This window comes from Tachypleus tridentatus, chromosome 1 (assembly GCF_004210375.1).
Source record: "Tachypleus tridentatus isolate NWPU-2018 chromosome 1, ASM421037v1, whole genome shotgun sequence".
Taxonomy (NCBI): domain Eukaryota; kingdom Metazoa; phylum Arthropoda; class Merostomata; order Xiphosura; family Limulidae; genus Tachypleus; species Tachypleus tridentatus.
Window position 1 is genome coordinate 63,773,441 of NC_134825.1, and position 19,016 is coordinate 63,792,456.

Genomic DNA, 19,016 nt, shown 5'->3' on the forward strand with positions numbered 1-19,016 from the left:
AGGGTTGGACCCCTCAACCACCAGGATCCTCTCCTCCCCTTCACGGGTCGCCACGCACGGCAAACACGTGGGTGGATGTTTAGATCCCAGAGAAGGTAACCAGATAGAACAGAACCTTCCCTGGGAGGTCCCCTCACCACGTACAGGAAGACAGTTTTAGATAATATCTATTAGAAATATTACTGTTCTAGAGACGTTATAACTTTACTGAGTCATTAGTTGAGCCATCTTTCAGTACCGAGCCCCTGACATAAAATATCGAATTATTGTAAAAGGTTCAAAGAAAAGCAATTAGGGTGGTATTTAGGGTGAAAGTGTTATACGATGGCAAGGTAAGTTCACTGATTCTATATTCATTTGAAAACAAAGATAAGGATTTGAATGAGGTTTGTAATTATTAAAATATTTAGTGTTGATGCATCATCTTATTTACCTACTTAACTGTGAAAATGGAAGGACTAATTGAAAGAACGTTAGCAGGGTAGGAACCATTTTAACTAAGACAGTTATTTTTTTAAAAGGTTTATTGATCTTTCGAAGTGGTTGCCTTCTATTGTGATTGATGCAATTAACTTAAGGGAGTCTATTGTAAGGCTTAATAAATATTTGAATAATGGGACAGCCTACATGAACCAACAAGTTTGCTGTTGTTTCTTATATACACAAGATACCTTAGACAACCTGGATGAGGATTCCAACCTAATGATTTAATACAAGTTTAAATAATAGCCACTCTGAGGTACCATCATTGCAAATTGCACTTACGAATAACATCAAAAATGGACAAAGTTATACAGTAATTTTTTCTTTAAATAGAATTAATGCTTTAAATGTTTTTATCCATTGTCAGAAAAAATAACTATCTATACATGTGCTTACAAGATTTTTGAAAAGTCAAAATCTAATCTTACCTTCGTACAAGCTATGACGTTGACTCTAATCATTCTCTCAATAGTCTGAAATAAAAATTTTGCTCATTTAAACAACGCATGTCACTTCACAGTTGAAGTAAAAAAAGCTAAATATCATTTCCAATGGATGTTTAAATTTTCTTCTTTTCGCTAAATTGCTATGTCCTCCAGATAGGAATTAACTTTTCTAAACATTTAAGTGCATCGTTTAAGTATCAGAAAACAATATAGCTGTTCCCAATCAAGATGTAAATAAATCTATCAGAATAATACTTAAATAAAACTGCCCATTCAGATAATGAATGTTGTGTACTCTCCTGCTGACGGTTGAACCTAAAAGTATACTAACGGTAATAAGTACAAAATTAAACACTTATCTATTTGAGGTTTCCATACTTAATTAGCTTAAAATGTCTCTGTAGTTTATAAATAGTTGTGACGGCACCTACATCCAAAATACACATGAATATCAAGGGGGCGAATTACTGGGTATTTGTTTTCCCATTTCCACTTCTTAATCGAAAATGTTAACGTTTTAACAGTAACACAGTCCATGACTCAGAAATATTCTCCCAGTACAAAATGAAGAATTAAACGTAAATCAAGTTTATCTTACGCGTGTTTTAAAGATATATTTAATCAAAATGGCATCCATCTTATAAGCATATTTTTTAATCTTATAACAAAACAAAACTACCTCCATGGCATTTGGAATCAAGTGAAAATATTCTGCGTAAACGAAACTCATTCCAACGTTGTTCACTGTAAAATAAATACGAAAATCGTTTCTTATTAATGAGAAAATTAAATTTTATATCACGTATTGTCTTTTAAAGCTGGAAAAAAGTTTGTAATAGTGTTTTAAGCTGTATATCCATTATTATATAAAATAAAGTCTGCTGATGCGTCATGAGATTAAAATTACTATATTTAACGAAGATCCAGATCTATATAATATATAATAATTGGCTCCAGTTCTATAAATATACTAAATAACAAAAATACACAACACAACATAAATATAATATAATATAATATAATTTTATATCGATAGACAGTCTTGGTATGCGTTGAGCGATCAATTAGAGAAGAAAATCTTAAGAACAAAACTGTTTCCTTTTGTGAAGGAATGTTACGAAAAAAATTATTTCGAAGATAAAAACATGAACATTTGAATTGGTTATTTGGCGTTTATTGGCGAAAAGCAACCAGGCTATCTGCACCAAACGAGCGAAAACAAACTTCAAAAAGCAAAAATTATAACATGTAAAAGAAATGTTAAAACAAAACAAATGCCAAAATTTGGACAAAAGATTTAAATAGCATAAAGCCAATGACACTTAAAATTTTAAAAATACAAGTAAGGTGGACTGTCACCATCGCAAAAAACTTGTCTAAAATTGTGCTGTCGTTCAATTTGGTTTGCTTTGAGTTTTGCGCAAAGCTAAACGAGGACTATCTGCGCTAGCCGTCCCTAATTTTGGGCTACTCTTTTACCAATAAATAGTGGAATTAACAATTACTTTATAACGCCCCCACAGCTGAAAGGGCGAGCATATTTGGTGCGACGGAGATTCGAACCCGCAACCCTCGGATTATGAGTGCCTTAACCATCAGCTCTCTGTAGTTTAGACTTGTAATGACGGCACGACAGTAAACCGTCAGCTATTGTGACTTGAGTGTCACACAGATTACACATTGGTGCATCAGTCCCAGATAAAATAAAACGATGAGTTAAATACTATGACCAATGAGCACTATAGCCAGAACAGCCTACTCCTTCCGATCATTACGGAAACGAGTCGGCCAAAGAACAACAATAGGTTTTATCTGGAAAAAGTTTGTTATCACGTTGCTCACTCCAAGTGGACTGCCAAAGGGCGCAGAGCCGAGCCTTGAATACAGGATCGTAGTCCATGTTCAGGACCAGGCACGGGCGTGATAGTACCAGAACAGACGGACTTAGCTGATGTGTTAGCGAGCTCGTTCCCGCGAATACCGAAGGGGTCTAGTATCCAGAAGAAACTGGATGAAGATTAATGATAAAGAAAAATTAGGCCAGTCGGTTTTGACTGTCGACGAGAGCAGAGTGAGAACTAACGTGAAGCGATGAAAGTGCCAATAGAAAACTAAAATAGTTAGTATAAACTGTACAATCGGTGTATTGCATAGTTTCTACATGTTTCAGGGCAAGAGAAATGACATACAACTCAACAGTGAATGCAGAAACTAAAAGGGATCCTGCGAGCAATCAGCAGACAATGGCAGCCCATAAAGTCAAATTTTGAATCATCCATATAAATGGTAATATAAGAATGGTCCAAAAGATATTTAGCAAATAGAAGGCGGTATTTCCACTTGGGAGTATCTGCCTTCCTCAGATAACTCAAAGAATGGTCACAGGTGTGGATGGAAATGTAATAAGCCATGGTAAGATTGGCTAACCAGTTCAGATAACGTCATTCACGAACAGATTCAATTCAACCAGCTCCACCTGAACCAAGTCCAAAAGGAAAAATATCAGCCTATCTTTTATAAAAGAACATTGTCTCCTGAGGAAGAAAGACAACTCCAAATTGGATACTTTGGTGAAGATCGATGTTTGAAGCAAACAGTTAAGGAAGTTGCAAACAGTGGAGGTGGAGAAGAGGTTTGTGGGGCTGTGTACACACTCTGCACTGGATAAATGCAGATAGCCTATAATTTAGCTCAGATCGAATGAGGACACAATACAATCACTTTGCCAAAGATTTCATGGCCAATATGTGTGATCTGAAACAGAAGTGTTAGATACACAAGAAGAGCTCACACCGAGAGTATCAGTGATGCTCCAGGCATCAGCAACTTCCTGGCTATTGGAAAGCAAATCAATAGGGAACAAAGTTTATTGGTCACTGACGTTCAGAATATTGTCCCATGTGATTTAAGAACTTGAGGTGAAAGATTCTAGTGGTGAACTTCATCCAAAATTCCTTCTGACTTTGACGTCTTAACAGTAGAGCTGAACAGAAATGCGGTTTGAACGTATGGGATACTTATGAAAGGTATCCCAAGCCCCTTTTTGAGCCTCTCATGCCTTTTGATAGGCAGAACTCCATTATGACAGAAAATACCATAGAAAACGTGATAAGGTTTTAGGAATAGATCGATCAGCCACCTAAATAATAGAGTCAGTCATTGCTACCATGCAGTCATTCATCTATGGCATAGATATTACGGCAGGTTCAAGTTTTCAGAAAGTAGTAAAAGAGCGCCAGTTGGCCTGGGCTATCTTCCACCAATACGTGGATCGGGTAGCATAGACTACGGCCAGTCGCTTTCAAAATGTTAGAAAAATCAGCACTGCCCCGTGGGTCACTGTCAAGCCTCCAAGAAAAGTGAAGGGTAACAGGTGAAGAGAACAATGGCGGTAAAAGACTGACTATGTACACGAAAAAATATAGGAGCCAATATTGAAGAGAGAAAGATTATGATATGAGAGCATACATTCTATGGAGTATGTTTTCTTATAGCAAAGCCACATCAGGCTATCTGCCGAGTCTGCCGGAGGGAATCAAACCCCTAATTTTAGATATGTAAATCTGCAGACATACTGCTGTACTAGCGGGTGACATGCTCTAAGGAATAACCCTTCCCATAAATATCGACAATTCCAGAGGGAATTGTGGTCATTAAAGTAATAATAGGGTAGGCACATGCTAGTCAGCTAATAGTGCCATCCCTTCATGCACTCATCCGTCACGCAACCTGTCATCCCAGTAAAAAGAAAGTTGCTAAAAGGTGACTGTATCAGTTAGTTTCATAATTTTTAAAGGAAAAACACGTAGGATGATGGTAATCAATCTAGGCCTTAATGTCATCCAGATAAGAACAAACCTCGACAGTTCTAGTGTATATTAAAGTAGCTACTTTTATCTAAATGGAGGAGAACTGGGTGGAAAATCCTTTCGTTTACAACCACAACATTTGTCTTTATTAGAAGGAGGTCTGTTGACCATCATGAATTCTGCTCTGAGTTGAGTGGACAGGTCTGTCAGTAGATGGAAATGCCAGAGACTGAAGGCAACAACAAATATCTTTCTACATTGAGAAAAAAAGGTGTACCCAAGCAAACGTCAGAAGCCAGGGCCTAAGGAAGTGGACCCAGGCAGTCATTGTGGGCCAGACAGAAGTGGATGTTGACTTGTCAACTCGCTTTTACATGGCTGGAAAACGAGTTTTTGGATGCACAGAAAGATCTGTCTGCACTCCCACTGTCGCAGTGGAATGTAGTACAGCAGCATATGTCAGAGAAACCGAGAAAGAATAACTTTCGAGCTTTACGGTAGGAAATTTTAATTGTTTTAAAACACTTTACTTTTCTCCTCTACCCGCCAATGGCAGGAACTTAAGTAAGAGGGGTGGAAACTGGTACAGGTTATACAGTGCAGTTCTAATGTGCACACGTAGACGTTGTGGTCCTCGCCACAACAACGAACTCACGTCAAAGAACCACGACATGGTGCCTTTAGATCTGAACTGCTGGTACTGGAAATACTAAAGAAGGTTAAGAATGTATGGCCGAACCTTGCAGCTCAGCTAAGCTGCCTGGACAGAGGAAAGTGGACGTAGTGATGTAAACATCAAAAGTAGATCATTTGTTAGCAGTATAATTCCACCCTTGGGGGTGGAGTTACGGTGCTCATCAGAAATGCTTTGGCTGAAGAAAACAATAAGGTATTCTTACTCGGGAATGTTCTTCAAATCCCTCTTAATGATCACTCCTCATGGGTAATTCAGAGTGATGTGGGGAATAACCTAATGGGTATATCCTCAATGGCCTTAGAATTTATGAGGAGTTCAGTGTGTTGTGGTGTAGATTTTCGACCAAAATGTTGCCAGGGCACAACTGACTGATTGGGTGAGCCAGAAAATCCCTTTAATCCCTTTTGAATAAAAAAGGGAAACATCTTTAAGATTTCTCAAGTAACGAATAAAGGATGAGAAATCGAGGTGTTTAGTTTTCTTATAGCAAAGACACATTGAGCTATCTGCCAAGTCTACCGAGGGGAACCGAACATCTGATTTTAGCACTGTAAATCCAGACTCCACAAGGGAGAACAAAAGTCGAGGTACGGAATGATGGTGAATGAGTAACAGTTATTCATGTGTGGTCGTTTTCCAATTAGCTAAATTTTTAGTTGTATTTACTTTTTTTATTGACTGGGGTACCCTTTATATATATATATAGAGGAAACTTCAGTGCCCATTAACGAAAGGACGCACTACAATATCAAACAAGGACACTGCAGCAACAACAGGGTTTCATGAGCACTATACCCAAACACCAGCATCAGACAATGTCCACAACACCCACTGAGAACGTCCAACACTGGTACTCAGTTAACCTTAGCCGAGCAGAAACAGTCAGTTAATCGTTGGGCAACCCCAAGGACGTCCCTCTACAGGACATCAAGGCTAACGTGGTGAATTAGGGTTGGATTCTTCAACCATCAGGATATTTCCCTTCAAGGGTCGCCCCGCACAGAGGACATTTGAGTGGATATTCAAATCCCAGAGAAGGTTCTGTACGTTCAGTTTACCTCGAGGGAAGCATGAACAGAAAAAAATTCATAAGAACAGAAACGAGATCAAGTCAAAACTTAAATGAAGGAAATAAAATAATTTATGTATTATCACACGGATTGGATATTACATTTTTAAATAAGCTGAGATACCCATCCTTTGTTCAAGTTACGAACTTCAAAACATGTACGAGTTGATGCTAAGATAACAAATTTTAACTTTCACATTATTTATAACTATATCACAGTATTAATTACCTCAAAGAAAGGAGTATAAACTTTAAGAACAACACGTATATATCGTGAAATTGTCAGGGTGACTTTGTAGAAAGAGATAGGAGGAAAAGTTGTAGCAGTCACGATGATTTTTATTACCCGCTCTCAACTTCCAGTTTTTAACTTTCTTCCACAATGTTACGTTATTAATTGACGGCCGTTCGCAACAGAAGAGTCTTACAGGCAGAAATTAAAAGATCAGGTGTAAAAATAGGAAGTTGATACAACTCAAGAAACGGCTCTTCATATTTGCTTTATTGTGGTTGTTGAAGTAGAAACTTCAGGATTTATGCACCATTGCAGTAATAGCGGCCATTTTGTTTCAGTGCGCTCTTCCATGGAGATGTACAAAATATTCGTGTGCTTCTTCCTCGCACTGTATTTGCGTTATAGAAAACTTAATATTTGTTTGCTGCTGTAAGGACGTGGCGCTATCTGTAAATGTAATTAACTTACTTCAAAAGATGACAAACGTTTAAAAATAACAGAAATAATGGAGGTAGAGGAAGTTTTGAACTCCCTAATTAACGTTCTCCTTTTGTCGAAACAAAATCGTCTCTCAAAGCTACGTTTAGATCAGCTTAGCGATCTAGGAGTAATTAGATAACGAACAAACAGAGCTTTTCGTGCTGGCAGAGACAGATTACTACTACAATATGTTAATTTTATTACCAAAATCTATACGACTCAAGTGATTATACTGAAAAATTAAACAAGCCTACCTAACACTCCAATTTCTAAACCTTCAAGGGCCAGTTGTATCTCATCATATATTTCAGATCCACCAGTAAAGTCCACAGATAAGGTTTTAGTTTTGATCTTATGACGTTTTTCTGCAAAATATTAGATACAAAAAAGAAACAGTGGTTTACAAAAATAGAATAACGAAATGAAGATAATATTTTGAATACATACACCAGTTGAAAAACCTTATCCAAACCAAAATGTATAAACAAATTAGTTTTTCCTTAAATAACGACAGATAACAGTTAAACGAGTAATTGAGCGAGGTTGGTGTGGAGGGGAAGAATGTAACTAATGAAAAACACATGTTAAATAATTTAAGTGTGAAAAATTGCCTTTCATTAGGAAGAGAAAGCACTAATAGATAGTGTTCTTATTTTGATATATACAGTTAATGGTAACTTCTTTAAAAACAAACACACCCTTATATAAATGTGTACCACATTACCTAAATTATTAGCTGCTGATTCTAGCTTCTCCACATTTCTACTGATTAGGACGATGTTCAAACCTCTAGTCGCCAGCTGTAATCAAATGGGGAGTCAAGAATAAACCAAGGACACAGAAATTCGATCTTAAACAATTATGATTGCTTGAGATTAAAAGAAAGTGGCATGTGTCAAGGGTTATTTTAAGGTCAAAGACCAAACTAGTCTCCGTGCTAAATGTGTGAACTGCAGTGATAACAAAATGGATAAAACAAATATGAGATTGTGGCTTTGTGCTATGGACTGATCAAGTTCTGGGAAAACCGTCATCATTATATATAAATATTCGATGGTGAAATGAGTCTAACAAAAGAGGATGTCTTGGTATTGAGTCTATAATGTTGTAGAGATGATTTTCTTTAACTGAAATTAAACATTTTGAAAATTTATATAACTAAAAGAAGCAATGGCATAACACTCATTATTTGTTACACAACCACGTTCATTTGACTCCGTTTTTGAATTTCTTCATGATAATAATCCACATTATACTGCTCTTCTGAATACGGAGTTATATGAAGGCAAAAGGAAAAAACTTGATATAAACTTATAAAATGTCTAACTCAAATTCCAGTTGCTAATCCATTACTTCTATGTCACAGTTATATGGGTTTCAAAAAAGGTGATCGTACAGCAAAAACTGACGGGAATGTCATTGTTTTAAAAGTTACGATCATCAATTGACTGATCTGAATTGTGTATAAGGTTTATGAACTGCTTATTCAGCTTGTTCCAAAGTGAGCTTATTTGTCTAATAGTTTAATATTAATAATAAATATTAAAATTGTTTATTTGGCAATATTTCAAACGTTGCTGATACTGCATGTATCAAGACATTTGATTTTTTAACGATTTTCGCTTCATAACAATACACTTTATTCTATTTCTTATGGGCTACACTTTACAATTTAGTCTTTGTTCACTAGAGGGAATTTTTTACAGTGTAATGATTGTATCAATCTGGAGTTTTCCATGTATTAAGAAAAATTGGTATGCATTTTGAAAGTTTAAAGGTAATATAAATACAAATAAGATTAACACATTTTAATTTTTCACGCTAACATCATTTTGTACTCCAGCATTTCAGTCTGAGTCAGACGCTAATTCAGACATATCTTGAGTGGAAAGACCAAAAACTATTATTTTCTACTTGGCACCTTTAAATAAATAAAAAATACAGAAGCTGTAGTTTCTGTAAAATTAGTTATATACAAAGCTTTATGGACGATAATTATATAATTCTTTTCTCGTGATACATTTGTAATACTTCCGATATTTTGCGTACAGTCTTGTAAACTTGACTGATTGTTTACCCCATCTGGTGTATTAAAACAAACATTCTTTACCGTCCACTCTCACTTATAACTGGAAATGTTATAAATTGCATTAACAGTACTTCTCATGAATTGGTAGAACATTTTTGTTCAAGACTTGAAATGTTTTCTACATTTTAACTTATTGCTATAAAAGTCATAATAATTTAAATGCTTCTTAAATACTAAAGCACTATAGAAATAGAATAATCAATAAGAGATTTGTGCTAAATTTCAAATTCTTACCTCTTCAGCATAAGATCTTCCAATTCCTTCAGTACCTCCAGTTATCACTGCAAATAGAAATACGAAAAAGAATGTGTGAGCTTAAGCCCTGTAATGATTGAAATAACCACGAATTTAATCTTTCCATAACTAGTGTACAATATCTTTATTTGGATATATTCTAGTCAATGTTTCTAAATTTCCACGCAGTTTCTGGATGTGGTTAATCACATCTATATTAACCATATTAACATTAGTCATTCATATTATCCTTGCCTTCAGATCGATTCTTAGGGTTAATTGGGTATCATAAATGCACCAACTATCAACTGATCCTTACGAGTTTGTTGACGAGAGAATGATTGAAATCATCAGTAAAAAATCTAACATCTTTCCATATCCAAAACTTTTCATAAAACAAGTCTCTTCAACATCTGTCTTTCTCTCAGTTGTAAGCAATACACTATTTTTGCAAACTAAAATTATTTGTTTGTTTTCCTTTATTTTCTGTGTTCGATTGTTTTCTTTGTTCAACAGTTCTAATCAGTGGTTTGCGGGTTTTCTTTCAATTTTCTGTTGAGTACCTTCAATTTTGTTTTCTCGTCAAATCTTTCCCTCTAGTCCAAAATCGCAATTAATCTTCGATTAGTTCGCTACTGGATATCACGGTATAAAAATTCACTTAGAACGTAGTTTCTGATTTTATTCGATATTTATATAATAAAACTAATGTATTTTGCATCCATAAAATTGACTATTACCACAACTTGTCAAAATATTTATGTAGTAACAATTATTTTTATTTTCACTAGATTATTTCTCACAAATGGCTTACGTCTACTTTATTTCAAAAGCACGTATACAAGGCACTGAAATGTAAAGAAAAACGCTGTTGGACAGGCACTTTGTAGAAATAACTTTACTTCAAAAGTCAGTAGATAAGCAACTTTATTACTGCTCTTACTAATATTGCTGGTACACAATTGTTTACAACAATTCACCATTAAGACCTGCTCTTGCTATATGCGGTCTTCTCTTCTAAAGCAAAAAAGACAATGAATCACGTATTGAAAATACCCCAATGCAGAATGGATTTTACATTACAAATGGTATTTGTATTTTGTTTGCTCAAATACTGTTATGTATTTTTACAATTGCTAAGCAAAAAGGTACAAGAAACAATATTTAACACCTGGATATTTGATGACTGATTTCGTGCCACCATAAGATATTGTCTTAATGGGTTTTAGCGTAGGGTAAGTCAATCAGCATTTCAATATACATTACTGTATATAGATAGAAATATTTAAGATGTATCAAAACAATTATTTTAGCAGTACGACGTCAAACTGTACAGGTAGTTCGCGATTTACGCGTTTTTTACGCGTTTTTAGATTAACTCGATCGATGGAATAACACCATTTCTAGATTTACCCGCTTTCGAATTTGGATTAACACGATTTTCGAGCGATTTGTGCATTGTAACGAAACAAAGATGTATTTACTCACCGTGTACTTCAAGGTTTAGCATATGTACACGCTTTATTACGATAATATCCGCGATAACGCGACGCACGATACTTGAAGTAACGTTACAATGACAATAGTATTATAGTTATCTGTGGAGTAGCCATATGGTCACGAGGTTCGTTTTGTCAAACAACTTAGTCGTTAAAATCAACTTATCATGCTTCACACTGGAGTTGATGTTTTCTCGTGAGCATAGGCGGCACTCCTGCAGTATATTAAGATTTGACTAATATCATTCCCACTTGGATCGCACACATCGGGTATACTCTGTAGGAAGTAGTTTGATTTACGAGATCAATTCTTTTAACGAAACATTCGCGTAAATCGAGATCTACCTGCATTCATTATTGCCATATTTATTTCACGACGATAAGACCTGACAAACAATTAATGCAGATTTTACGGGATTTTTTTTTTTTTTTTGACAAAAGGATACAAGAGTTTATGAATAAAATATTTATACATTCAGGGAATTACAGAAACCAGTTTCCCATAATTTAGATTTTGTAAGAAACATCTAAAATGGTTTTATGGAACGGCTAGCAAGAACTACAGTACCTACTTCAATAGCGTAAATTCTATTTATAACTTGACAGAAGTTTGAGTTTTTGCTTGTCATCTAACTCTTCCTAAGCTTTTGTATTTAAACTTGTTGTTAACTGTGGCATAAATCAACACTAGAAATGATTGGAGATGTGTCAAAGTTTTGCGTTTTTTTTTTAATACGTAATTTCATAATGCTAAGACTAACTAAATACAAAGTACATTCACTGGGGGTGTTCATTACGGACACTGCCAAGATACAACCAATTCTTTTTATATTAAATGTGGTATGCATATAGTCTAGTAAACCAACATGTATAATCAACCTAATTTTCTATAATAATGCTCAGATAAGAAAGATTCAACTATTAAAAGGACATTTACTGCACCACCAAATAAGTAAGCTGGAATTTCGAATGACAAGACACCCCACTTCCGTTGCCAGAGGTTTTGTGGTTTATTGTAAACCGAAAAAATGACCTCTTAAAAATTGTCCAAATCAGCAACTGAGTCGAAAACAAACCGTAGACACAAAATATTCAAAATACTAACTAGATTCTATTTTTTAACAGTGTTGATAAACCGAATTTTTTTACCCGCGAGGCCAATATTTACTAAAATGTGTACTGTGCACTCACTCGCTGATAAATTATACAATTAAGATTAGCTTCCATAATGCTTTTTTTTCAATCATTTTTCAAATGATTTTATAGTTAAGAAAATTGAGCATTACTAAAATTAAATTAAACTTAGAAGAAAATAACTAAAAAACTCTGAGAAAATTATCATACAGGATAGTTTTAAAGAAATATTCCCACCAAGATTGGAAATAATATTCGACATGTTACAATTTGCAACGAGTTCACACTTAAGTCACGAAACGCGAATCGTAAAAAAGTCATTTGAGTCCTGTATGTTTCGTATTGTAGTGTGTAGATCGAATGGAAAAACAAAGTTGTTTTTTTTTTCTGCGAATTATAACTTCACATTAGCAAAAATAAAATTAAAAAGGGAAAATATTAAATGGATACGAGTAAAAACAAATCCCTTATTTATATTTTAACGTCGAATTTAATTTAGTTGAATACAGTTAGAAATATTAAATTTTAAATATGTTGAACTTTAATATTAAAGAAATTGGAAATAAGTATAGGCCGATAAAACTTATAAATCACCGAGAGAAATGTCTGAAGGTTACAAAATAATAGAAGTCTAATAGAAAGCAAAATGATAAATTTAAGACGCATTAACTAGAAACTATGTTTTTTTACGATTACTATGATGACCTGGTTAAACGTACACTATACTCTAAGCCAACAATAGCCGGGTTTGAAGAGTTCCTACTCAAAGAACCCACCACAAGGTTTAAGAGGCACAAAAATAGGAAAACGTTAAACAAATATTAAGAGGCAAAAAGAAAATTGATATTTACATGTAGAATTTCAGTTAATATCGCATAGAATATTGGGAAAAAATAATTCCAGGACAAATACAAATGAAAAAAAAAACAATCGAAAATTGTTTAATACTCTTATAATTTTATTAAGATTGCCCATTAGTTTTGCAAATGGCGAAATATCGTTTCGGAGACTCCACTTCATAAAATCATTCATGCGTTCTAAAATGAAGCAAGAAAAATTAAATGATCCAGAAAAACATTTCCATTGAGAATGAAACACTCAGAGAAATTAATACTGGTATACTAAGGAAAAAGTTTTCCATGTTAAAAACTCATTTAGCTTTATTTTCTACAGGCTAATTTTTGTTGTTGTTTTTTGCTAAGTCTCACTTAAAATTTTGTGAAGTACAAAGAAATAAGTAAGAAATATAATTATAAACATTTGTAAAAGGGCGCTTTTTTCACAACCTTCACTTTTTGAATATGAGTCGGTACCGACCATATTTACACATACACTATTTGTAAACTTACCTGCCCATCTTCCGACTTTGTTCCAGTTCACTGACATTCCAAGTTTAGGGGCCAAAAAACAGATGAACATATTTTTACAAATCAACACTAAAATTTTTAAAACAATATATATTGAAACGGTTAATCCAATTAAAGCCAGAACTGAATCGTTTGATAATTCGTATCCATTATTTAAATTTTGATTTTCTTCAGACATTTCATTCGAATAGTTATATTTCGAAACCAACTTACAAGGATCCACTAAAAGTAAAAAAAAAAAAACAACTGATTATTACATGCGTGAATTCGTATAAGTATGAAATCGATCACGTGATTTTAGTGCATGATTTAAATCAAATACGCCCTCTTGGCATTTTTTTATTTCACTAAATTTGATTTTTTAAAAAATTTTCACGAATCAGTTATGTTTCATACAGTTATTTTTTACGGTCTGTCTTCCTCTTGATATTTCTAATGGAAAATTCTGAGAAATTAATCCAACATTGTCTGTGAATGACCTCAAGCCAAATAAGATTACGAGCATATTTTTCTCAGGATCAGCTTTAAACTTACGTTCTATATTTATGAGCTCATATCTCTAAATCAGCCACGAGACTTGATTTTTACCCACCTAGCTACCACTAAATCATATCAACATGGCATATAATCTAATTACAATCGAATGAAGAATACTAAAATCATCTTAAATTATACGTTTGCTGTAATCTGGGCCCTGGTGGCAATTTTATGAAACTTTACCCAGTTAATTGATTGAATAAAAAATAAGCCCCCTTGTGGCACAGCGGAACGGTATTTCTGCGGACTTAAACTGCTGGAAACCGGGTTTCGATACCCGTGGTTGACAGAGCACAAATAGCCTTTTGTATAGCTTTGTACTCAAATACAGACTACAAATAAAACATATCTTTACGAACATAAAAATTTCAAAGTATTTTTATCGTGTTTCTCTTCTTATATATCTTTCTAACATAAGTAAGCAAAGCAATGGTGTGTTTCAACTTTTGTATTACTTTCTTCGACCATGGCCAGATGGTTAAGGCACTCGACTCGTAATCTGATGGTCACGGGTTCGAATTCACGTCACACCAAACATGCTCGCTCTTTCAACCATGTGAGCGTTATAATGTGATGGTCAATCCAACTCTTCGTTGGTAAAAGAGTAGCCCAATGGTTGGCGGTGGGTGATGATGACTGGCTGTCTTCCCTCTAGTCTTACATTGCTAATTTAGGGACGGCTAGCGCAGAAAGCTCTTGTGTAGCTTTGTGCAAAATTTAAAATAAACCAAACTATGTCCACTTCTCAATTTAGTACAGCGCCCCTTACAAACCAACAAGAACAAAAACAAGATGTAGAAACTTTGCTTGTTCGTGGTTTTCATAGCTCTTTCTGAAATGTTTGAAATTGGTGTCCCCTCTAATATATGTGCCTACCTGTGTGTGTGTGTATTGCTGCCGAAGGGTCTTTGTTAAACCTTTATTTTTTACTTTCTCATGGTTGAACATGTTTTATAAATTATCCTAGAATCCTATGGAGTTCCATAATTTACCTCACGTAATTACACAAAATGTCTTTTTTATGTAACGTAGAAAACAACAAAATAACACCAATCAATCTATATTTAACAAGGTTTTAAAATAACATTTTCCATATCACTGTTCTGGTATCTAACTTCAGGATATATATTGTTTTTCGGTGTTGGTTACAATTCTTAAAAAAAAAAAAAGTTATAGATACTGTTCTAGGCTATATTTTAATGTCCCCCGCTAGTACAGCGATTAGTCTTCGGATTTACAACTCTAAAATCAGGTGTTCAATTCTCTTCCTATCAGTGGACTCAGCAGACAGCCCAACGTAGCTTTGCTGTACGAAAAACACACAGTTATTTTAAATGCTGTAATTTGTTTTTTGGTTAGAGGACGTAAATACCAGAAGACATTAAGTTGTATTCATTTTACTTCACACGTTCAAAGATAATTTATAAAATAGAAATAGTTACGAGTTTTTGTTTTTAACAGAGTTGAATCATTCAGTGTATTTTTTCTCAAGTACTTGAATCTGTGTTTTCTATCGTACGTACTGAGGTACTTTGTATAAGTAAGTTGATCTGTTTAACATTAGCTAACGTAAGCCAAGAACAATTCATGATAGTGTACAAGGGAAAATAACACTACTGGTTGAAGGTAAGAAAACAATTATCCTGTTATTTATTCTGAAAGTGAAAGTATAATAATATTGTATATCTTCAGAATCGTTTTAATAAGTATTTGAAATATTAGCTGCTGGACTACTACTAAAACCCAGTTTTGGTTTATGTTGACATAAAATAATAGCTTTTTCCAAAGAGAATGATAAACAGCCTTATGTAAAAAAACACAGAACAAAGAGTGCAGTGACAAACTGAATACCTGGCTTTTAATTACTTAGTCTGTTTTAGTACAGACTGGTATATGCTTGTTCTATGAGAATTTCTTAAACTGGCTAATATTAAAGATTTCCAACAAATGTTTAGTATCTGCAATATAAGAACCACAATGAGTAACTTTACAAATGATTAAAATATAAGTATATTTCTGTATCAGGTAGTTTTTTGTGGGTTTTTTTACAAATGAAAAATCATGTTAAAATTCATTATTTTATAACCAGTGTAATTGTTAATTATTACATTGTCAAATTTTGTAAAATATTTTCAGATTATTTATAAGTTTACAGTAACATACTACTGTAAACATGTGGTGGTTTGCAATGCTGTACAACAAACACCTGCTATTTGGAAATGTAAACTTAACTGTCACTTTGTGCAATGAGATTAACAGACCCATATGGTTCAGAAACAGCTGGCTCAAATTTTGATTTATCTGCCAAAAGCAGAACAACTCCTAGCACAAGACCTCTATCCAGCTCTTTGTACTGAATCAAGTGATTGACTGTTACTTTTAAAACACACCTTCACCTGAAGTTATGCAGCTTGTTCAACAGGACCATGAGTCAAACAATAATGTGAACTGTTAATAACTGTCAGCACTGCAATGATTCAAACAATAATGTAACATAATGTTAACAACTGTCAGCAGTGCCATGAGTCAAACAATAATGTAATCTGTTGGTAACTGTCAGCAGCACCATGATTCAAAACATTAGTATCACCAATATCACCATGATTCAATCATTCTAACCTGTTAACCGTCAGCAGCACCAAGATTCAAAGAATGTAATCTGTTAACAACTGTCAGCATGATGTTTCCTTGGGTTTCTTGACTTATTACAGACAAATACAGATAATACAGTTCCAACAGAGCAGACAATTTGGATAGTATGAAAACCAGAACTCCCTCATTCACCATCATTCAAGATGCAAGTAAACTGGTAAATGAGAGAGAGTCCTGAAAGAGTAAGCACTATAGATTATATGAAAATATGCACTTCCTGGTTCAGTGTCCTGACAAAGAAGGCACCGTTAATAATATATGTATCACCACTCTATACTTCACTATCATACGGAATGCTAGCAGACTGATAGAATGAATCATTACATGTGGCTTCAGATGCCTTTTTGTAGCATTAAAATTTTCATAAAGTTGAATTTGGTACTGTAATAAATTGTGTTGAGGAAAAGGTTTTGTGTTTTTTTGCCTTTTGCTTGTCTGGAATTTCACACAATTGAAAATATACTAGTTACAAATTTACTCTTTTTAATTTACACACAAAGTATCAATGATAACAATATAAATCTGATTTGTTTTTGTAACTTTTAAATAAAGTATAAATTCACAATAACTATCAGCAATTTTTTATAATTAAAAATAACTATAAAAGTACTAACTTTTCATATAAACAAAACGGAGTTTGTTCAAACTTTCCAAATTTTAAAACTGTGATGCACTGTGAGAATTTTACACACAGCTATAGAAACAGTTACATCCAAAGCTATCTTATATTTAGCAGTTCAATCACTTAAAAGATTTCTTGTATACAATCACATAAAATATTATATAAAAATATCCATTAAAGCCCAGTTGCTATATACGTGAATTGCAAATGGCATGATTTCACTGACCTTCATACTTGTTTTATACATGATTAATAAATCCACCCCAAATACAAACTTAATACTTTATACTCTCCTTTTTTAACATGAACTAATCAATCTAGAGAGTATGTGAATGCGAGTCCACTTTCTCTAAAATGATTCTCAATCCACTGATTCATTCTCTGGTCCATTTCTTCTGTAAAGTAGTTCTTCCAATCACCAACTTTTCCTGCAAAAGAGATAAAGAAATATCTATTTAAAGTGGTTTTATAAATAACTTCAAACATTTACTTACCAAAGATATTCTGATAATATAATAGTTTCACTCACAAAAGATAAAAAGTGATAAATAACATTATAATGTAAGTCAGTGTTCATGTAAGCAAAATTCAGTATACTATTTATTCAACTTGAAATTTCATTACTGGAATCTACTCATTCAATACCATAATTCCAGAGCTTTACAATGCTACCCACCCCACCACAAAAAAAAAAAAAAGTATAATGAAAGAAAATGAGTTAAGTTAATTCAAGAAAATCAACAGAGTAACATTTCTTAAAAATTAGAAGTTAAGAACAGTTTATGGCTAACTAATGTGAAGTATGCATGCAATATACAATGCTGCAAGTATGTATCAAATGGCTGGTAACCATTCTGCTTTATTTCCTATAAGATGTTTATTACTCAGTTAAAATAGAGAACTGTTTGTATGCACGTATCTCACATTTAGCTACAAATATAGATTTAAAAAAAAAATAATTCACTGCAACTATATTATGAAATTATTTTGTCTGAATCACAAGACTGTTTAATTAAATTTGTAGCCTATATTAAAATAAGAGGGACACACTTTAAATAAATCATTATTTGTGTGTGTGTGTGTGTGTGTGTGTGTGAAATATTCAATCATAGAGACTTACAAAATAAAAATTAGGCATAAGCAATTACTTGATTTTGAAAAGCTGAGGACACATCTTACCACATGAAACTGAACTAAAAGTTTTATATGACTTTCCCAAGAGGAAGAAATATTAATTTTTACAAAATAGTGATTTACTGAGAGCATATTAAGACCCAATTTACTGCTGAATGCTCGAGATATATGTTTTGCTTCATCCTCCTAAAAAGAAACTAGATATATTTAGCCTTAGCCCAATATTACATACACATTAATTGAACTAATACTGAATTCGTTTTTTCTAAATATCTGAGAGTTGCTTGAATTTTGATTTCAAACAAACCTTTTCGATAAAACTTTGACTCTCCCACAATTCTCTCAGCACTGTTTTCTTGGTCCAACTGGCTGGTAGAAGGGTTCTGGGACATGTTACTGAAGGAACAATGGTCTACAACTTTCTCAATTTCTTCCTCTGATAGAGTTTTACCAAAAAAACTAGCAATTCCTTTCACTCCACTTCCAGGATCCTACATCAAAATATAATCAAAACTTCTCAAAAAACATT

The 19,016-nt window shown here is 33.8% G+C and overlaps 1 protein-coding gene across 2 annotated transcripts in view; it reads right to left on the minus strand.

The window, feature by feature from the left end:
• Nucleotides 1–19,016, minus strand: part of LOC143250492 (very-long-chain 3-oxoacyl-CoA reductase-like) — a 58,944-nt gene that overhangs the window by 12,898 nt on the left and 27,030 nt on the right. The window contains exons 1-6 of one of the 2 annotated variants that reach the window (XM_076501114.1): nucleotides 13,525–13,808; nucleotides 9,543–9,589; nucleotides 7,944–8,019; nucleotides 7,474–7,584; nucleotides 1,609–1,673; nucleotides 912–956 (exon numbers count right to left, since the gene is read on the minus strand). In XM_076501114.1, the coding sequence (XP_076357229.1) occupies nucleotides 912–956; nucleotides 1,609–1,673; nucleotides 7,474–7,584; nucleotides 7,944–8,019; nucleotides 9,543–9,589; nucleotides 13,525–13,720 (540 nt within the window). In that variant the 5' untranslated portion in view covers nucleotides 13,721–13,808. Of the gene's footprint in view, nucleotides 1–911; nucleotides 957–1,608; nucleotides 1,674–7,473; nucleotides 7,585–7,943; nucleotides 8,020–9,542; nucleotides 9,590–13,524; nucleotides 17,782–18,794; nucleotides 18,979–19,016 lie in introns of those variants that run through there. The other variant, XR_013028215.1, reaches the window with a different exon arrangement.